Raw genomic sequence first — 22,764 nt, forward strand, 5'->3', positions numbered from 1 at the left:
CGTCTGTAGGAGGCACATTCCCTCTCATATGCACGCCAGCACCTTCCCTTCAACTAGGGAGCAAGGAGTTAAATAGGAGCATCTTCGATTACAAGGGAGTTCCGGGGATCTGACATTGTCTCTGCATCACTGAACATATACCTGCTGCCTGCAATAGCAAGATGTTAGAAGACCTGCAGAAAAGCATTACCTGTTCCCCAGCCCTTTCCTCACACACTGAGCTACACTGCTGGGCAAGAAACGCAAGACTGTCTCAGCAACTGTTTCAAGGAAGTTCATGTGAGAGTAGCCAGTTATTGCTTCATCCAAAAATCTGTCAGGAAGTATAACTGTGTCTGCAATGAAATCATAAAACCCGCACACACCAATATACAATAGATTAAAACTACATAGACACTGAAGTGGAGTTGATATTCTGCAAGAGAGGTAGAAGAAATGTGTCTCTATTAAAGGGAATAATGTCTAGCAAAGGCGATGAGGAATACAGCATACTGGCCTAAATCAGCATTACAAGAGGTAACAACAAAAAAAAAATTCTCCAAGTTTTTCCTTAATAACATGTTTCTACATTAGCAACCAAAGTAAACCACTTTTTTTTCCCTCCTCTTAAAGTACCAAGAAGTACCTAACTCATGGGAGTTAAGGCACCTGTACACCTTGAAAAATAAGGACTGGCGTATGGTTACAGGAGTAAACAACCTGTAGCAAGACAGATGCATCCGAGTTTCTAACGCATGTTCAGAATTAGGGCTCAGTATTTTTAGAAACTGTTCTGTCTCTCCCACACCATCCATTTACCTGTGCTGTCCCAGAGACAGTAAGTGGATGGTAAACTGAAGGTACACATCATAGCATGTCATCAGAGCTATTCTGACCTGGGGATTTTCTGGAGGTCTGTACCATTCACCTGAACTTGCAACACGAGATTGAGAATGAGAAAAAGCAAAGAGAGAGAGAAGAAAATCCTGCCTCCAAAGTGAATGGCATATGATAGCACACCTTTGTTGCAAAGGTTTGAACCAGTACACAATGAACATGATGGTACCTCAAACCTCTGATTTTCTCCTCCTCTACTAAGAAACTACCAGAATATGTAACATCATTCCTTAATATCCATCACTGCATTAAAGAGGACATGTGAGAGTCTCAAAAATGCTTAGCAGTTTTGCCACTGAGATCTCATTAGTTTAATTGGGCTGGACAGACAGGACTCTCTGTAAACAGGCTCTCCTACAGACTTCTGCTTGATTTAGTCTTATTTCGGTTCTAATATTCTTCTCTGTCAAAGCTCTGTTCCCTGGCTGGATTCCAAATTCTAGTGCTAGAAGTGCTGGAGCATTTAACTCCTCCCATCACACTCCTAGACTGAGACTAGACCATGAATATCCTTACCATAGAAAAACAGGTCCGCCAATCATACTGTAGTCAAAGCCCAAGCACACAGCTTTCAAAGGCAATGGGAATTTCTCCCTAAACTTTGCAGAGATTGACACAAACCTTTGAATCCAGAAGACATGAAGATTTATCTGGTGAGGGGAAATTAAAGCTAAAAATCTTTGGCAACCCTGATAAAAAAAGTTACACATTACTGACATGGTGAAGAGCTGACACCATGGAGGGAATATAAAAAGCTCATTTAGGAGGCTGTAGTGCAGAATGGTAGCTACGTGGATGGCTGACAGTGGTTACCTCTAAGACCTGACATGTCTTTCAGATGCTACCTTCATGAGTGAGTCAGAACCCCTCATATTCACAAGGTAGCTCTGCCTTGAAGGATCCTTTCACTAGAAGATTATTAATGAGCAGTAATTCCTTATTCCAACTTTGGTCTAAGTTTTCTTCAGCTCTAAACTACGCCTCCTAGTCAACGTACTACACAACCATTATGCAATATTCAGAGTAATAAAGCCCATCCTCATCTTGTCTGGTAAAGGGGAATTCTGTCCAGTAAAAAACCCAGCACCTTTTTCAAAAGAAAAAAACTGCTAATTATTTTTGCCTTGTAAGAACAAAATGATGTGATCCACAGAACAGGTGAACACAAAGGCAGTGAGGTTTTTGTGCTTCTAGTACATGCAGAGTTAGCATACAGAAGGGCAAGAATGAATTAACAGGTTCATTTTGGTCCACTGCATCTTGGAGAGAATACCCCACGCCTCTTCAACTGCCATACTCCCAGATGATATCATTATCATGATGACAGCATGGGCAACGCTGGAATCAGGGTACTCATTCCCACCTCTCAGCTTGGAAACAGAAGACAGAAACCCCATTCACAAGTCTCCTGCGACTGCACGTCCCTTGGCAAACTCCTCTGAAAAGGGGCCAGGGCCTAGTGCTTTGTAAATGATTTCAGCTTGGACCAATACAAGCAAGAATTAAAAAGCATGTTGTCAGCTGAGACAGCTCTTTGCACAAAAGGACACCTATTGCATTACTTCTGCTGTGGAGCTGGCCCTTCAGTAGACAGTCTGTACAGGACTACAAGTGTTCTCTCTATGGAGGCAGGGAATCACCATGATTTCCACGTGCATCTGGCTGTTACCATCATGCAGTGTATATCAGCAAAGGCAGGAAGGTAAGAGCAGCACTGATCCCTGCCAGTGAGACCATGTTTTGGGGAGTGGTGATACCTTCTCTTCATTGCTGATATTCCGGGTTGAGGTTCTCCAAGTGATGGAAGGGATTGGGTCCCCAGATGCCTCACAGGTCAGCGTGATCTGATCCTCCAGCTCCATAGCTGTTTTATTCTCCACATATGTGATTTTGGGTTTTGCTGAAAAGAAGGAAAAACAACACTCATTCAGTGGCTGCTTAGAACAAAGCTTGACTGTAAACAGCAATGTCTGAAACAAGTAACATGGGGGAAAAACGCTTTTAAACTGGCAAAAGTTTACTGCCATATGGAGAAGGACAAAGAGTGATGTGTGAGTGAGGCCCAGGATGGCAATGTCTTCTTGCAAAACTAGAAGACCTTTTCTATCTCAGCTTACAGCTTTTTTGGATTTGGATTCAGCCTTCTGGGCCTGGAAGATATTTCAAGAAGCCTATGAACCTCACACCATCCCCATGCACAGGACTTTATTTATTTTTATCTATGAAGAAGCAGAATGGAGTGGGCATATGTTTCAGACACAAGCTCAGAAATTGTTTTGCCTATCATGATGGAACAGAGGTGCACAGCAATGCTAGGGGAAAGAAGCAGTGTTGGATAAGCCACATCAGGCAGTATTTGGGACAAGGAGGCTACTTCCAGCTTCTACTAGTAAGCTACCAATAGGCAATGGGCTTGGTAAGGGAGGATAAGACCATGCTTACCAAAGACTTTGAGATGAATGGTGGCATCCTGCTCGCCAGCCTTGTTCTCAGCGATGCAGATGTACTCTGCTTCATCACTCTTATCCACCTTCTTGATGATTAGCTCGGACCCATCATAGTTAAAACTGTATTTCTCTTCGTCATCCTCTGGCTCTATTGGCTCTCCATCCCTGCAGAGCACAAAGCACACTGGCTGTGTTGGGGAGAAGCAGTCAAAAGCTATTTGTTTGAGGTTTTATGTTAATGAGAACTGTATTATTACACTGAAACACACATCATAGTCTACATAGAAGAGCTATATACACCACTGAGTTTATAAACACCACCTTAGTGAAAACATCCACAATCACACAGAATCAGCAAACTGTATTCAGTATCTTACTTTGTCCACGTCATGGTTGGCTCAGGAAAGCCGTCAGCATCACACGCTAAGGTGACAGACTGGCTGAGGTTGGCAGTGGCGTTCATAGTGCTCTGCCTGGCACGCACAGAAGGAGGTACTGGAAGAGAAGGAAATCACGCTGAAGTTAGCAAGGGGAGGCAGAAGATGTGAGCAAGAAAAAGCCCTGGAAGGCTCACTGTAAATTTCTACAATACAGACAGATGCCACGAGTGACATAAACCCTTGAACTGTCACTTGCATGTTTCTACCAGCAGGTTTGATGCGTGAGCTCTCCAATCAGCTTAGGGAAGGAAAAGCAGGGATGGAGAGATGCACGGAAACTTGGTACCATGGACAAAAACACTTGTGAGTCTCAAACAGATCAATACCTCACTCAGTCATTAAGCTTAAGCTTTCTCTTAATATGACGATATCCTATAAGCAGCTGGTAAACACTCATGGATGTTTTTACTTGACACAGCAGAGAAAGATTAGTAAGCTGTTGGTAACTCCTGAGTGTGAACCTAAGGTAACATTTCCATCAGCAGCTTGGAGTGCAGGTACTAGAGGCCTTTACCACTTACTAGTCCTAACTCTGCGCTACTCACCATTTACAATGACCTGAATATCTTTGAAGTTGATCTCCCCACGAGCCAATATCCGGCCCTCACAGCGGTACGTCCCTTCATCTGTTTTCTTAATTCCCCGGATCTGCAGGTAGTTGTTGGACAGGACTATAAATCGAACTAGAAGAGAAAAAAGCAAAGTTCATCCAAGGATCCTCAGGAAAGCTCAGCGCAGTTAACAGGTTCTTCACCTCTCCTTGCCCTTTCTGAGTTGGAGATGAGGCTTAATGTAATGAAACTTCCCTTCACATCACATTAAAATGGAGATACTGCAGTAATCAGATCTGACATTGTCGAAAAAGAAAACCAGACAGGGATAGCAGACAAATCGCTCTGGTGCTTTATATTCTAGCATGCACGCAGCTATGAGAAGATAAATACACAAACACATTTACATTTCAGTAGTATCAGAGAGGAAACAAATTTCAAACTTGACCCTCTTGCCCAAGGATGGCTGAATTCAAGTCTTACTACAGTTCCCTTGTGCCTGCAACAAGATGTCAGAAACAGTCGAGGCACTAATGCTCGGCTGGAGGTTGGGCTCTGGAATCCTCCCTGCCAGTGAGATGCCACTCTGGGCAAGACAGTCTGTAGCATCTTGAACTAAAAGGAAAAGCTCTCACCAGGAGCATTTAGCCATTTTTCCTCAGGACTACTACTATAAAGCGTCACAACACGCAGCTTTTCTGTCTGATGACATTTTCTGTTAATCTGAAAAATGCTTCCAGCATTCCCTAGCCTAAGCCAGTGTCAAAGCCTGATGACCGTCGATCTCTGTGGGAACATTACAGTCCTGCCTCTGCCAAATCACAGCACCTTGAAAAGCCATATTCACATCCTAAAACCTAGTGTTACATGCAAATGAATTCTTTCTCCCTTGTGACTGCAACCATTTTGTTTTCCAGAAATCATCTTGAGCCCTGATGGGACATGGAGATTTGACCCCTAAACAGACAAGCACCAATACACCTTGCGCCTTACCATCTTTTTTTAGGATAACATCCCTTCCTTTGTGTTTCCAAATGATGGTAGGAGGCAGCGAGCTGACCACATCACACACAATCACAGCATCATCCCCTTCCTTGAATTCCTGAGGAGTGGGAGCGTTCTTGAACATCAGCTTTTCTGAAAGCAATGGAAGGAGAAAGTCACTGCAGCTTTTTCAACACACCTCAAGCTGTGGTTTCAGCTCAAGCTTGGGGGGAAAAAAAGGAAAAAGAAAAAGAAAACCAGAAGGGCATATTTTCTAGAAATCTACTTGCCCCAGAGGGAAGGATACGCAGGATAACCTGACCCAATACACTGCACTGCGACCCAGGAACTCCGTTTTCCAGCCCTGCATCCCATGCTTATCAGAGGGCCAAATCAACGCTCTGCTTAGCTCACAGATTTGCCCACAAGGTGAAAAGAAAACGTCAGCTTAGAAGCCGCTGCCCAGCTCCCCAGCAGGAAGTGGAGGAGCTGCTATCTTGGCTCTGTTGGACAACATGCCAATAGCTAATTATAAGCCTTCTAAACGTGTGAAGCACTTTACTAACATTAGTCTTATCTCACAGCATGTTTGTCATCCACAGAAGCTGCTCTGTCTGCTTGTTCCTCCTGGACATTTATGCTGCACCAGAATCTTTTCCTTCTGCTCTCTTGTCTTTCGGAGTAATTTAAGCAGCAGACAAGCTGTTAAACACTTGACAAGCAAAGGTCTCCATATCCATTTTCCCCTCAAAACCAAGGAGAAGAATCTTCTTAACACTCTCCTTTCTCCCCTTTAGCAATAGCCTTTTTTAGGAAGGTAAGGTGTTTCCCCCTCCCCAGTCACACCTCACACATGTGCAAAACAGACCAGAAAATAGCCTCAGAATTGCTCTCTTACGGAAAATTTTGACATTGACTGTGGCCTCGGAGTCTCCCTCCTCCACGCTGCTGACAACACATTTATAGATGCCAGCATCATCAATGTTGGCATTGTAGATGGTGAGGGTGGAGGAGAAGTCGTCATTTCGCACCACCGAGATGCGCTGTTGGTTGGGCGTCAGCTTCTCACCATTAGGAGAAAACCAGGAAATGTCTTTGTATTTGGCTTCCCCTGCCACTAGGGACAATAACAAAAAAAAAGCAAATTGGAATGAGTTCCCAGCAAATATACAGGGCATTAAAGACAACCAGGAGCACTATGTGGAAGACTGAACCAAGGGAAGGGCTTATCGTACCTGAGAAGCAAGCAAAGAAAATTATCTTACACCGCTGTGAATGGTCAGCTGCTGTCCTGCAAAAACGGTATTAGTTGTTTGCTTGTTTTTCATAAAATTAAAGGGGAACAATTTCATTTCAGCTCAGAATGGCCTTCCATGCATCCTGGGGTCCCCTGTCCTGGCCCCTCCACCACATATGCAGTTTGAGGGGAAAAATAAATACAACTTCCTGCTTCAGCTCCACCATGTTATCAATAAATGCTTGTATTTGCTGGCTGGGCTACTTTGTGTACCAAAATGGTGACACTGCTGTAGCCACAGCTCTGGCATTGATCAGCTTAAACCTCCTGCCGCATTGAATGCAAATAAATATTGCTACTAACGGGTTCCAGGCTGCGTCTCTCCTGCAGCTCCCACCTCTGCATTCTTGTGCTGCTTTGTTCTTTGGGACAAGCTCCTACTATTGGGGAGGCTTTAACTGATCCCCAAGTCTTCTGCATGCAAGTGTCATCAAAACAGCACTTAGAGAACACTCCCAGTTTCAAAACTGCAACATTAACAAATTAGAGCTTCCCTGGATCAGACAACATTGTTACTTGTCCCAGCTGGTATGCTCCTAAGGAGGTGTGGGCTTCTGACAGCATTCTGCACCCGGAGCTCACAACATCACCCATCTGATCTATGCCAAGCTCCATGATGTGACGATTGGTGTGCCAGTGTACCAATTCCTCCCACTAGAAACCAGACTAGCTGCTTTGAAGAGGACACGTAGATACTAATTCAGGTAACACCATAAAATTGTAGAACCCACTCTGGGAGACATGGAACATGTCAGCACTGCATCTCACGGTGCAGGAGAACAGCCCGGGGCAGTCAGGAAGCTAAACAAAAACTGGGTTTTGTCAGAAAGAAGATGAAAAACAAAACTACAGATTTTCAGCAGCATTAAAATCCTTAGTTGCAGAGGTGACGATTCTGAAGTGACCCAGCACTCCTACTAGTGCTCTTAGCAATTCGTTAGAATAAAAATTTGGGAAGAAGAGGTACCCAACAAAACCAAGCTTAATTCTAATTTCAAAAGATCAAATGGCTGCGGAAAGATGCAAGATGCCATCATTGTGGCTATTGCTCAAGCTTAGAGACAACATTTCAGTTGCTGCTTCTTTTGTTTTTCCATTTTTAAAGCTGTTTGCTGGAGCTGCTTTCTGTTGCCAGCTCTCAAGGGAGAGTGCATTTATTGTTCCTGGTAAACAGCATGTCTTGCCTCTGCTACTCAGTCTCATAAAAATATAAGGGCATATAAGAAAGCAAGAGCAAACAATCTTGCAGCTAGACCCAACAACAGAGCTTTACCTGACTTAATACCTTGATCAACCTTCCCAGCAAACCCAGATGCAGACACCCGACACCATAAGCCATCACTCACCTTGACATAAGAAGAATTTGGATTCTCCAACGCTGATCTCCCCCTGGCTTGGAACAATATCCACTTGTAGTGATGCTGGAAAAGAAAGGAGCATGCAGGATAGGGTTAGACAATCTGAGTTGTCTACAGCAGAAAAGCTTGGCCAGGCTTCTGACCCTTGTGCCAGCTCTACATATCCAATGAAGGAGCATAGGGTGGATGGTGCTTGGCTTCATCATCACTGCTCTTTATCAGTATTTGTCTGAGCTTACAGCGCCAGGGGTCCCCGAGAATCCAAGAGAACTTGCTAACATTCAGTCACTTCCAGTCCATCATAAAACTGCACAGAATAACACAGAGTGATTGACCTTCAAATCAGCACCACGCTGTAAAACCAGGCTGTGGGAATGGGGTGCACACCAGAACATCAAGTGGCTTTTTGGGGCACCTCTGAGTGGTAGCTGGAACTAGCTCCACGACCTATTCAGGCAGCACTGCATACAGGTTATCTTCACTTTGGAGATGGCTTCCTGCTCTGTAAGATACTCGTGCCAGTCCCAGCCACCAACCACCACAGATGGGAGCCCGTGGTTCCTTGGCAGTATCTTCCAGTCTAAGCCCACGCAGCCAGTGAATCCAGGATGCCCACAGCAGCCAGAGCATACCTGGGAGAGGAAGGCAACCTTCTCCAGGCCATATTGATGAGGACTGCTGGTAGTTTGTGATTTCTGCCTTCATGGTAGTGACTGAGACTTGCTTCCAAGTTCATCCAGGCAAATTTCACCCAGGTCCCTAGCACTGAAAAGCACCAGCAGTATACTTGGGTGTATTCTGCTGTCTTCTCACAGAATATCATCGATCCTTTGGCTTTTATGTTAGAAGCGGGCTTTTGTTTATTTGTTTTAAATAAGAGATGGAAGGTGTTTTCACAGCAGAGACACAGGAGGTGTTCTGTTGACCCCTGTGGGTGAAGTATCCATTACACGCCTGTCTGGAACTGAGGGAGCCTGGAGTCGGTGAAAGATGATGCACCTCCTGAGATCCCTGCAGCTCAACGCAGACCAATCTCAAAAGAATCATTTAAAATAATCTAAGTTAGATAACAATCCAGACAAAATATTTGAGGATACTGTTGCTGAAAGAAATCAAAATTATTCCTAGACCTTTTAGGTCTCCCTTTGGACATCTTTATTTAATTCACATGTCTTGTCTGTGGGTACTCTCTCTCTTTCCTGTTTTCAATGAAGTACACATTGCCCTTTTAGCTCTTGCATTCAGCCTGTTTTATTTCTGGGTAATCTAATTCCTCTCAACTATACTACTTCAATATAATTCACTCCCAGACAGAACTGCAAATACAAAGAACCAAATATAATAAAAGGCTAAAGGTTTATTAGATTCACTGCAACAAGAACTAAATAGCCTCCTTCTGTAGGCTTATTTTTTTGTTCTTGTTGTTCTATAAATCCTTTTGACATCTGAATATTACATCTGGAATCACGTTCTCAGGTGCTCTTCCTAGGAAGATCTCTGCCATGTGGAATAACTGCAAAGGTACCGCAAAGATCTTAGCATCACATCCAGACAGCTGAATTCCTCCAGAGCAGATTTCTGCTTTGCACTGCTAAAAAGACCATCTAGAAAGACTTACTCTGCTGCACTATTATAGATTTGGGCTTGACCTTCTGCACTACTACTAGATTTGAGCAAAGGCATCATTACAAACTCAACAAATGGCTTGGGACAGCAGCTGCAGCAGTGCGCAGCGATGCAGACACCCAGAATGACATTACAAAAGTTTGCAGTTCAAACACTGTAGCAGCCAGAGGCATGAGCAGAAGACAGACACGTTTTAATAAATACAAACCCCCGTTGGGACCTCTTCCCAGTGTTTTCAGATTATGAACCAGTAGTAACATTCCTTATAGGACTTGGGAAATAATTTGGCCCACAAACTGTGGGCTTTAGACAGCACGTATACAGCCTTATGCAGAATTAAGGACCTCTGTCTGCTACCATTAAAAAAAGGACACAAGTAATAAGATTTTCTGATAAGGTGTCTGAACTCAGGGCTCTGCCGCACAGTAGGAGAAGGGATGGGTTTAGAAGGTGGCTGTGTGACAGATGACGCTCTGCAGGCTCCTATCCCAGTGGCACTTAGCTCACGTGGCCGTGGTTCTGGGTCACACTGCTGGGACAACCCGGGTGCTTCTATTCTAAGATGCTCTCCCTGCTTTCATCTCTCCTCTAGCATACACTGACTTCCCTCAAAGGACAAGCTGTGTAAAAAGAAAAAAAGAACAAGAAAAAAAAACACGCAGAAAAGGCCCCCCCTCAAATGCTTATTGTAAGGAAGTGCTGACACACTTGAATCCATGCCCTTTACACTTGATTTACCTTACCCCAGAAAAACTGAGTAACACCAGTGTCATTCAACAAACTGCCGCTGTCAGAAGCACTGATTTATCTTCTCAAATTGTCAGTGTCTTGTTGAATGTTGCCATTAAACAGTGACAATGTGACTACAAAATCAGTGGCAGACAGTGCTGTAGTAGTAAGCTGGCTGGAGACATGGTGTAGAAGAGCTGTAGCACTCGTCCGGCCTGGTTCTGTGCTACTTGTCCTTGTTCTGGCACACTTCAGCCTTACAAATAACCTCATAACATCCAGAGCCTGCAATTTCCTACCTACCTTTCTCTTCTCAGCCACCACCAGCTGCTCTAAACTGCTGCAAAACGTGACCAAAGGAAACCCATCAGCTTCCTGCCCTTCCCTGTTTCATTACCAAGCCAGACACCTGGATCAGTGGCCACTACCACGTACCTCATTGCCCAGGTGTATTTTTGTGCCAGACATCCAGACTGCCCGTGTTTCAGTGACACCCTGCAGCACAGTAAGGGAACTAAACCCGTCTGTTATTCTGGTCTTTTCTCTCGTCTGCAGATACAGAACTAGACACCAGGGCTCGAGTTCCCTGGAACTTCAAAAGACAAAACTAACAAATGCCAACATTACTTACAACATTGTAGTTCCTAATACAGCTCTTGGCCCACTGTCTGCTGCTCTTTTGCACGAGCTTTAAGGAAACCACTAATGCATTGGTGTTAGCAAAGCTCCTACTCCTATTTGCCAAATACCTACCCAGCTTCTGCTGCAGAATCATTTCTGTAAGCAACTAACATGCTAAAGAAATCTGATAGACGAGCATTGCTGGCACTAGGAATCCAGGTCTCTTTACCTTCTGACTAGTGCAGTCCCAGCTTCGAGGAGTTGAGGTGTTCAAGTGCTTTCCCACCTGTCGCACTGGAATAAGCAATTTAACTTCTTGCAGAACTGGAGCTTTAAACTCTCAGAGAACACAACTCAAAAGAGATGTTGTGGCTACTGTGCTTGGCAAAGGTAGCTATGCTCTGCAGTAACACACAGCAATGTCGGTATTCCTGCACTGACTAAACAAAACACACCACAGACACTTCTGAAAAGACCTTCATCGCTGTCAATGGGTTTCGGTTTCCCAAACGTCAGCACCCGTTCTTGTAAGATGTCAGCACTGAACAGAAGCAGGTTCCGCGTGCACACACACACGGCCCTGTCGGCACAAGGACATTCTGAGAACCTCCCCACATGACTCAAATGAAGTGCCAGCTTGCAGCTTTGGTGATGGGAACAGCAAGGACGAGGCAGAGACAAGCACCATAAATCCATCTGTGCTGCCAAGGAACAGCTATGACATTGGGACACCTCTCAAGGGAAGAGCTTTCTGTTGCGGCGGGCTCTGGTGCTGGCCTCACCACCTCGTCCTGCACCCCTGCCTTGGAGCCCCGGCTGAAGCCAGTAATGTAAAGCTTAGGTTTTCAGTAGGATTGTGGATACCTAGTAAAATCAGTGACAGCCAGAATGGGGTTTGTTACATCCCAGCCAAACTAATCAGACCCCTTGATTTCAAATACAGTAAGATATTTTGGGTTTTTATCACTTTTTTTGAATGGTGAAGCATACATCTGGCCTCCTTGCTTGCACTGGGTGGAGCATGCTTTTTTGTTGAAGCAGTTTTGCAAAACCAACTTTGTTGATTAAGGAAGTGATTAAGGAAGGGGACGGCTGCGTGTCCAGAAGCTTTCAGTCAAGGAAACTGAAAACCAGATCTGGAAATGAGGTATTATCTGAGAAGCAACGTTCCCCTGAATTATTCATGTCAAGCTCATCCATACTCTTCATTTTACTCCAGGGAGAATTCAAACCTAATTGTTCTACTGATAAAGGCAGGCCGAAACAATTTGCTGACATCATAACCTGGATGAACGGGTTCATCATAACAACGAACCATGTCTTAAATGACACAAACAATTGTTCCCTACCTGCTACTTTACTGCTTAGTACATGATCAGGCTCACGAATCCAGCACTGACATGGATTGTAATCACTAATTATTATTTTTACTTTGCAGTTAAGAGAAACAGAGACTATTTTTTTCTCCACTCTTCATTTAATAGACACTGTAAGCCCATTTGTATTCTGCTTCCAACTTCAAGCAATAAAGGCCTTTTTAGCAACACATAAAAACTGCATTAAAAGGCCTCTTCATAATCACACAATAACACTTTTTATAGGTCTGCCCTCCCCCACATCTTTTATCTGGTTACAAAGTTCCCTAGCCCCCCAGAAACGCTGAATAACTCCGTTTTGATTCAAAAAACTCCGTTAATGCAGCTTCGTGTTCGTCTGGAGTTAAATATAATTAGCTTTGCATTTCAACAAAAGAAATGAGCTCAAATTAAGATGTGATTTCGGTAAGAGGCAGGGAGGACATCCTCCCGCTGGGCTAAGACTAAGGCTCGCACAGCAGGCTGTACCTGTGAAGCAAATAACGTGCCAGGTGGAGCAGAGGTGAGCCTGCTAATTGCTGGGTCGTGGTTCTGCATGGCTCAACCCACAAGGACTCAGAGCAGCAGAGTAGAGGAGTGCAGAGATCTGTGGTCCCAGCCCCAGGCCAGAAGCACACCTTAACGCATACCTTAATGCACACACTGCCCTCAGAGACCCCATGAGTGTCCCAGGACCCTGAGTAACTCCTGGGATGGATGCAAGGCCCTCCGCTTCCAGAGGCAGGAGGCACCAGTGCTAACCTGGGACCTGGCTAAGCCAGCATGAGCAGACCTTTTCTCCCTTCTCTGCCCATTTGTTTGCGTGTCCTCTAGGCACGGCTCCGGGTTGAAGACCAAAGAAGATGTTGCCACGCTGCTTTACCCACCTGTTGCCTTTGCTACACAAGAATTTGTCAATCCGTTTGGGAAGAACCAACTGGATGTTCATTCTTCTACGGGTACTGTAGACAACTAATCTTTGGAACAAATGCTGGCAGATTCTCCATGGATTTTCTGCCTTTCCTTTAATTACCCTACATCAACAGCTGCCACATAAATCACCTTCAGGGTGGTGGAAAAAATGAGGGAAGGGATCAGCGTCCCTCTCCGTATGAACTCTTAACTTTCTCTCAGTATAATAATATTACAAACTGAAACTTTTACTGACCCACGCTTCTTTTTAACCTCATCTGAAACGTCTCTTATTAACGCTCCAAGTCTCAGTGATGGTGCAGAGACACACTCCCACTCATCCAAAAGCTCACCCTAAATAAGGTCGGATTTTCAGTCTCTCAACCACTGAGAAAAATACTGTGCAAGCTGAAAAATAAATAAATACATAAATAAAAATAAATCTTGAACAATAAAACTCTACTTGTGCCTACAGCCAGCTCAGCTCACATTTTCTAGCTCCCGCCAACAGATTTATGACCTATGCATGTGTGTCGCTTCCTCAAGCTCTTCTGTGCTGTTCCTGTCACTGAGTATTACTGAAGCGACCCTCTGCAAGTGCAGGCTCTCTACAGACAGCAGTTAGCATGCTATGAATTCACAGTATGAACAAGCTTCGACTAATACCAAAATGGCAAACATATCAGTGAAGAAAAAACTAAGTAGCCTTCGGAGAATCCTTGTGAGGTTGGTACCTCACTACCCTGTCTGCGACAGCCTACAGTCTTAAAAAAAAAAAAAAGAGAAAAACAAGGCAGGGTTGTTCCCCTAAGCATACAGGTAATATATTCAGGAACAAATTCAGATTATTCCAACTCCTGGGCTACCACACTCCAGCTCCTCTTCTGTTCAGCATGTTTACAGGAGCCCTGGTACACCAGCAGCTCCTCGTCTACATCCTGCTTTTATTCTGCCATATGAAGAGTTGTTGGGATCGACTGGATCTAAGCAGCTTTCAGCACCTTCCAGTTTGATGGAACCATTTGCAAAAAGCTTGGGATGCTCATCTGCCTTGCTGCAGTGGTTCTAATAATAGCCTGGTAAGCGAACTGACTGAGCACTTTGTGTTCAGAAGAAAAGAGCTGCTGTGGCCTCAGCAAGCACAATGCCCCAAGCAGGTAGAGAAAAGGATATAAAGAAAGCTGCACTCATCTGTTTATACCAACACAGCAGGCAGGACTGCAAAGAACAAGCCTGGAACTGTGCAGCTGTGACACAAACAGCAGTGCCATTTGCAGGAACCCACCAGTGCTGCTCTCTCACAGGAGGTCAGACGTTTCTTCAGGTCCTCCAGTCCCTAGCGGGCTTCGCTAAGCAGGTGAGTTGACTGCTCTCACTGCTTTGAAGAAAATAACTTCATGTAGAAAGAATACCAAAATATTTCCCACAACACTGTCCTTACTGTCTCTTAGGTTTTCCAAACAGTCTTAAAACAAAACAAAACAAATTATTCTTTTGAGAAGGAACTATGGGCAAAGAAAATGAAGTGCAGAGCAATAAATAACAGCCAGCCCAAGATTATTCCCAGCTTTCTGATTTCACTGATCCAGCTCCGCATCCACCCTGTAACAGAAGTGCTCACAAAAGCCTGACTGGAACAGCACCTGCAGGGAGCCTTGGTTTATGGCCTCAGCACAGAAGAACAAAGCGAATTTAGGGGCCTGGGGCCAGACTGCACTACCTTCTGTCAGCAGGCTTGTGGAGTCTGAATTATGCACCTCGCTTCTGTTGCTCTAAGGCAGCTCTAAATACGGGCAGCCAGAACCAGCTGGGGAGGGACTCGGCATCCATGTGTAGGCTCTGGCTTTTCAAAGAGCTCACCCTGCCTGCTGACACCATCTTTGACACCTGGAAACAAATGGGTTTTATGGAAATTGCTGGAAAGAAATGCAGGCTGAAAGTTGAAGTCTGGAAGCCAACCAGCTCACAGCACCAACTTCCAGTTGCGTCCCCGTTGCTTTTCCTTTGCATTACGTTTCTCTGCAACACGCAAGTGAAACTAAGAGAAAATGTGTTAGTGTTTGCCAAATGAGAAGCAGGAAGGTTTGAGTGAGTTTTAGTGGCAGAACCCTAGGTTCACTTAAAGACTGTACCTTTAATTTGGCTCATTTCTAGCTACATTTCCTCCATTGAACTGTGAAGCGCATCCAGAATTCTAGAAATAAACAAAATTGACTAGAAAATAAAGTAGTATGTACCCAGCCTAATGTATACAGCTTTGTGAGTAAGGGCAGAATTTGTAAAGCTTGCGAGTTTGGCAGATGATGGTGAAAGCATTCAAGATTTAAGATACAACAAAGGCTTCGCAAGACAAAGCCGTGCCTGCTGTACAGTGCTGTGTTATTAAAAATGCACTGGCTGCTCAGGAATAGGAGGCAGGCAGCCGGGATTGATCTCAGCTGGTCTGCTGATCCAATTCCTTCTTCCCCAGTCACCATGGTAACTGCTCAGTAATTCTGACACGAATCGGAGGAGGGGACTGTCGATACCTTTGGGGAATAGCAAAACAAAGATTCACAGGGGAAGCGAACAGCAGCTTACCACTGCGCCGTGACAAAATGCAAAGAGAAGGACGTGGCCACAGCAACACCCAGAAATGGAAGAAAACAAAGCCACCAGGATCTTCTCTTGACTTTCCTCCAGCCTCCGCAGGATAATACTGCACCTGAAGTAGGTCCACGGTGATTTGATAGGAGCAAAATCCCCCTTCCAAAATGCCTTTTGGCTGCTGGCAGTGGGAGAAAACTCACTCACTTGTTGCTTTAAGAAACCCGTCTGCTTTCCCAAGGCAAAAACGTCTTAATATGCCTCCTAACACAGTGTAACCCACCCGAGCAAAAACCTAGCTGCCTGTGGGGCTGGGCACAGGCCCATGATGCACCCCAGGAGGGACAAAGCCCGAGCTGAAAGCCTCACGCAGCAGCCCAGCCCATCTGCCACCCTGCAAGCAGCCCCATTAGTTCAACTGCACCCTGCCAAAGGACGATGTGCTGCTGAAGCAGCTGCTACCAGCGAGCCAGGCAGCCCGTGTAGCCATGAAAACACTGCCAGGGAATTCAGGAAGATTGCTTCAAAGCTTAATTTAGGTCAAAATTGTTTTGATTCTGGACAAAGTGATATACTTAAGGTGATACAGGCAACGTGGGGCAGAGAAAAGGAACAATGCAGATTCTGCCCATCCCTTGTCCAGGCTGGGACCCGATCCTTCATAAGTAAAGGGATGTTTTCAAATATTGCCCAGGAGTGCTTTTAATTTCTGATACAAGATACACAAAAACTGGTATCGTTAATACCTTCTCCTGCAAAAGCAAAATAAAGCTTCTCAAACATATCAGTACCTTTATGAGGGATGGTTTTATGCCTCTTCTGTTGATGTTCCTGATAAAAACGTTTTATTGCTAAATAGCCCTATTTGCCACAGTAAATATTTTCATTTACCAAAGTAAGCCAGGATGTTTTATGGATCCATTAAATCATCGAATGGACAAAAGTAATTGTAAAGTAAGGAAGTTACAATCTTCTGCTGAACGGAAGCAGGATGGATGAGTGCCATTGCGTTATGGGTATGTTAAGGAAGAAAATGAAAACAGGATTCTCATAAAAAAAAAAAAAAAAGCTCAGGATTCTCATCTTCTTGCAGCTAGTTTGTCTTAGCAGCTCTGCTGAGCACCACGTACACATTCATTACTCATCAGGAAGCTGCAGTCCTCTCCGGAGCAGAATTACTGCTTTGCTTCCAATGCAGAAGGAGCGAACGACCCTGGAAGAACCCCTGGGCTGGCAGTGTCATTCTGAAAAAGAAACAGTCCCCGTGATGTGCATCCACTTCCACTACAGCCTACTCCAAGTTCACCTTCCTCCAACTGTAGTAGCATTAGAGCATGAGATACGATTTTCAAGTCTTAAAAAAAACCCTTTTACCACCTTTTTTAAATGGCAATCTAGTTTTGGAGCACATTTTTAGCAACGATTAACACTGGACTAGCTGAGCTGTGAAGTTTGAAATTAAGTCTTGTCTTAGTTGCACAGAAATGATTAATTTCACCATGACCTTCCTGTCACTGCAGTCATCCAATTGACTCGAGGAAGCTGCATTCTAGGTCTGGCTCATTCTTTCTGTGGACAGGCAGCAGCTCCCACTCTGTGTAGCAATTCCTCTGTTTGCCTGACCTATCACAGGTTGGTGCTGGAATTCCTCGAGAGGAAAACAAACATCTCTTTTTGGTCACTTTGGTTAAAAGGAAGAGCAAAGAAAACAGGCAACGTCTTTTCCTGCTTGCTCCCAAGTTTCTCACCTTCTGCCTAGCACTATACTTTTCCTAAAGCGCTTATACCTAGGCAACAGGAATCAGTCCTCATCGATACACCTGCCACGGCGGGCATCCTTTCTGCCACAGACAATATCTGTTTTTCATCCGGCTCCCTGCTCCCGTTCAAAATTAATGAGAGCAGTGGCTGTAACGGTACGCAAAAGATCACGTCAAAAATCAATCCTGTCACTTGGGCAGCATTGCTACCTGGCCATAAATCCAGCGAGGCCGTAATGCAGCAGCGCTGATTTGCTGACAGCAGCATCGAAGACCAGCTGCACGCGCAGCCACTCCTAACCCACAGGTCACGAATTTATTATCTATGAACCTGTCCTTTGGCAGCTCAGGGGAAGACAAAGAAAATCTGATCATTAAAGGGAGAAGACAAAGAAGGACTATTTTTCAGAAGCAGACCACTCAGCTGTTCCTCTGACATCTTCCCCTCCAGACCCTTCACCATCCTCGCAGCCCCCCTTTGGGTGCTAACTACTATTTTACGTCCTTCTTACACCACAGAGCCCCAGCCTGCACCCAGAGCTCGAGGTGAGGCTGCAGCAGTGGGGGGCAGCGTGGGACAATCCCTTCCTTCAACCAACTGAGCCTGGACATGGCTGGCCCAAAGACTCAGGTTCAACAACCTGGACAAGCCTTCAATGATGATGAGCAAAGCCAGCCCAGTCACCTACAGCCCAGAGACAAAGCACTGCCATGGGGTGGAAAAGTCGATGTTGCTGGAAATCTGATGGCTTGCTAAACACACCACTGTCTCTTGAAATACCACTGTAATTTGTGGGTATGCTGCAGTAACATTTAAAGCAGCGTGTGTTAACTGAGAGACCTTTTGCGACTACCACATTTATATAATCTCCAGGATTTTAGCAAACCATTAGGGCTATTAGCATTATCAAGGCATCTTTGCGTTGAATAAAACCTAAAGCATTAATATAATGAAAACACAAGTCAGAAGATTAGACAATAATATGCTAATACACTGGCCTATTTGCTTAACAAGCACAGGAACTTAAAATGCCTTTAGGCAAGAGTGAAACGAGCTTGTTTACTGCCTCTTCTCTCTGCTGCTGTGCTGCTTGTTCAACTACGCTGTTATCAGAACCATCTCGCTCAAGTTACAGGCAAAAAATGAGTGGTTGTCCTCATTCAAGCACTACAACATTCAGAAGAGGAATAGTCTACACGAACTCAAAATTAGAAGTTGTTTACAGCTATGAAGCTCAAAAAGGAGCAGTCCCAGGAAACTGCCAAAAAGAACCAAACTTGTCTCCTTCCCCCAGGTCTACCCAAACTTTCTATAGCATCAGCTGCAGCTGAGGGGATCCAAGTAACCAGTACGTTAGTCTCTGCACAGAGTTAGAGCAACATAAGTCAGTGCAGTGGCCTCAGGCATCGAGCATTCGGCGTGTGTAATTTATTCTGCGCACAAAATGGCCCATAAAGATGATCGCTCTGCTACAGCACTTTTGATGGAATGGAAAATAACAGGTGAAGGTTGTAAATTACGAGAACTCAGCCTAAGCCATAGCTAATCACCAAGATTACAGAGAGGCAGCCTTGTATTAAAGCCGTAAAGGCAGAACAAAACCAGGACATATCTAATCTGTCCTAAAACCACTGCAACTGTACTGAAACTGCTGATCAAAATTGAAGCACAAATCTTTAATCCTAGAGAAGCAAAATCAGCGCAGCCAGGCTGCACGCACCAACCTCTTATTTCTTCTAGCGTAGCACTTGGCTACGCTCACATTTTTTGTTCCAGCTCACCCTGAACCCCCAAGAACCTCTCTCCACAGGAGGGTAACATCCCATCACCTCGGCCTGTGCAGCTCGCTGCCTGCCAGAAGCAGCCACGTCTTCTGCATTCTGCAAAACCTCACAGCACGCCAGCAGACTTCCCGGCCTGTTCTCTCTGAAGCAGGCTGTTGGTATTCCCTGCACCGCTCCCAGTCTGTTCTAGGATGCAGCATTTGTTTCCATAGCAATGTCACTTGCTTACCCTCCTTCATTGATTTTGACCAAGGAATGGCTCTGTCTTGGCTGAACTTCATCTCCTCAGTATAATAAAATCAGCACGAGAAGCGAGGCTGCAAGTGTCTTGATTACTGCAATAATGCGAGGGGCCTGCAGCGTTCTTAATGAAACTGGCTCGTAGATTTATTTAGTGGCTAGACTAAATTACTGCATCTGAATAAAGGCAGCAAGAATCCAGCTTCAAGCTTTTATAAAACACAGCATTTGCTTTTTCAAAGCGGTTTCTTACTTGCAGGAAAGGCAAGAATGCTCCTCAAATACCCTCTGAGAACTGGTGAACATCCAGTTGGCTCTCGGTAACAGCTGCTCATCAGCCTGATGGCAAAAGCTTAAATTAGAGGTAATATAATAAAATGCAAACAACTAACATACTGGAGTGGTAACCAAGGTTTTCAGAACAGCAGGTCTTAATGTAAGGGTCACAGAAGTTGGTCCTGAGTTCAAGAAGCTTTTCTCCTGCAGGTTCCATGAACCATCTCAGACCCGGAACCGTTTTGGGTTCACCAAGCAGCCCAACGTTCTGCACAGAACTCCTGATGCCAACAGGTGTTTGGTGCCTGCTCTGCACTTTCAGAAAAACCTCATCTTTTTAGGGAGATGTGTTCCTTAAATGGGAAATAGGGACTGGCACAAGGGATTATACAGACCAGAACTGCAGCTAAGCTCTTTAGGGCAGGGCCTGTTGTTTTGCTCATGATTTAAAGAGCACTTAGCAAAAGAGTATCACTGGTGAACACAGATGTATCTCGTTCAAAACAACAACCACGCAGCAGGGTTTGGACTTGGAAAAACAATGCACGACAACTTCAGGCAACTGGACATTTCCAATCATTTGTGACACAATACGGTCTAAGGAATCCTCAAATCCAGCAGAGCAAATTAAAATGCTTCCTAAATGTAACAGCTCCATAATTCAGCTGTCCTTCCTGCCACCCTCTGTCATAATTAGGCTTTTCATCATCAAAGACGTGAAGGAATACTAGCACAACCAGTCCTGGAGTACAGAGCACAACAAACATATTGTTAGATTGTAAATCTCAATGCTGACATTAATAAAATACTGTTTATGGCTAACGCATTAAAACAGTGCTTTATAGGGAGTTTTGAGGGGGGCAGGCTGAAACAACTCTTTGGACCCGCTAACATTTGCCTAGAAGAATTTTTAAGAGAACAGATTTCCTGTCTGCTTAGCCAGCTCAGGAAAGAAAATGTCAACTAAATGAATCCCAAGTGAAGAATTAATTTCAATCTGTACGATATAAACTATTACTTTGCTACCAGGCTTAACTCTCGTATTAGTCTTAATAGAGCAAAGTGTCCCAGCTTTCTCTTTTCCTTTAAAACCCGGCACAACCAGCAACCACACTGACGAGCTGCTCACTGACTTTTTGTCCCGGCATGCGACTGGCCAGATACCATCGGAGGCAGAGCTAACACTTCTGGAGGGAACGGCATCAATTCAGTATTCACCTTGTGTTTCATAACCAGAAATTTAAGAGGGGAAGGAAATCTCTTTCTGACTAGTACAGAGCAGAGATGTGTGCCCTCGGTGCATGGACAGTACCTGACTACTCATTGTGCTGCCCTAGGATGTGCTCCTACCTGGCACACTGACCCCATCCCCAGCTCTCCTCTAACTCCTTCCTACCTCCACATGTGCATCTCTGAGCTACTCACTCACCCCCAAATTAACTCTTCATCACACCTCACTGAAGTCAGACACCAGCGCTGTACAGACTCAGCTCACTTCCGAACTGTTTCAATTCTCTGACTGTAAAATGGGGACTGTGCTGTCTTCTTATCTTGTCTCACTCATCTAGAATGTAAACTGGAGCCGGTCTGCCCATACACAGAAAAGCACTTTGCACACAGCACCTACTGCAGTTAGATTTCAGTCCACCATGTTTTGCTACTACTTAACGATGTTTGTACTGCAGCTGTAGTGTAGGAACTGCAGTGAAGGCAAGCAGGGGAGGGAGGGCTGAAGGAAAAAGCTGGGCTGAAGTGCTCTGTCCAAGCTTATGCAGTGATCTGTCAGGGCAAAGACCTTTGGGGCCACTTGAGGGTTGCCCCCTGAAGAGCTTTCCCCCCCCGCCACTGCTTTCCAGGGCATGAAATAAAAGCCTAAGAAAAACACCAATGTTACTTGATATCTAACAGCAGAACAGAAAGCTCTGAAGAAATAAGACAAATGTCCTCTGGGAGTACAAGAAGAATGCAGCTGCCTTCAAACAGAGGAAAATCATGCACGCTGAAAAGAAAGAGTAATCAACATAAGGTCTTGCTGAAGGAATAAACCTAAGCATCATTGCGCTTCCGTGATTCAAGTAGCAGAAGATAATGTACCACTAAAAAAGGCTTTTATAATAATTGTTACCATTATTAATTGCTCTTTACTATAAAAGTCCCCAGGGACTAGTGAGATGCGCAAGGGTCTGACTCTCCCAGATCCAATATCCTGCCTTTTATCTCCATCATCAAAAGCCAATGTTTGTTTTCATAGACAGAGTTTCAGTATTTCATTTCCTAAGCTTACCCAGAACCAGAGCTATGCAAATAATCACCAGCAATGTGAGTCACAGACGAACACAGGTCAGTCTCTACCGATCTGCCTCGTGCGTTCACTTCAGACTGAGAAACAGCAGAGCTGTAACGTGCACAAAGCCAGGCACTACAGGGATGAAGGCTATCAGCCAGCTCTCAGAAAGCACTGAGGATGATGCATTACATAAAAACTAAGTGGATACAATAAAGTTGTCAAGGGTGATCAATAATTTCCATTACCAATCTACTTTGAAAGCCCCAGCAGCAGCAGTTAACAGCTCCGGGCAGCAAACTGAGCCCTCCTGCAATAAAGCCAGGTCTTTGGGTCCAGGCAGCTTCCGCTTCCCACACAGAAACTATTTCATCCAACCCACACTCCTCCACAGACACCTCCACTGATCCGGAGAGAAAAGGGACCTAGTTTATGGAGGGAGCTGTGAGGACAGAGTAATTGCTTCCATGTTTGTATCTGTCACCGAAATGCTGGGAGCTCCGAAGGAGATGTTGGTGCAAGGGCTGGTATTCTGCCACGTACCTGTGCTCTGCGGCACCATCCTGAGCAAGCCACGAGAGGGAGCGTATAACCCACGGCACAGGACAGCTGCTGCGTGCGCTGCTCTGACAGCCAG

General features: G+C 44.9%; 1 protein-coding gene across 7 annotated transcripts in view; it reads right to left on the bottom strand.

The window, feature by feature from the left end:
* Positions 1-22,764, bottom strand: part of NCAM1 (neural cell adhesion molecule 1) — a 105,270-nt gene that overhangs the window by 43,675 nt on the left and 38,831 nt on the right. For all 7 annotated transcript variants that reach the window (XM_084495767.1, XM_084495765.1, XM_084495766.1 and 4 more), the window contains exons 2-8: positions 7,942-8,016; positions 6,197-6,415; positions 5,308-5,451; positions 4,309-4,446; positions 3,701-3,818; positions 3,319-3,488; positions 2,634-2,776 (exon numbers count right to left, since the gene is read on the bottom strand). In XM_084495767.1, the coding sequence (XP_084351893.1) occupies positions 2,634-2,776; positions 3,319-3,488; positions 3,701-3,818; positions 4,309-4,446; positions 5,308-5,451; positions 6,197-6,415; positions 7,942-8,016 (1,007 nt within the window). The remainder of the gene's footprint in view (positions 1-2,633; positions 2,777-3,318; positions 3,489-3,700; positions 3,819-4,308; positions 4,447-5,307; positions 5,452-6,196; positions 6,416-7,941; positions 8,017-22,764) is intronic.

Source organism: Aythya ferina (assembly GCF_964211825.1).
Source record: "Aythya ferina genome assembly, chromosome: 22".
NCBI classification, from domain to species: Eukaryota; Metazoa; Chordata; class Aves; order Anseriformes; family Anatidae; genus Aythya; species Aythya ferina.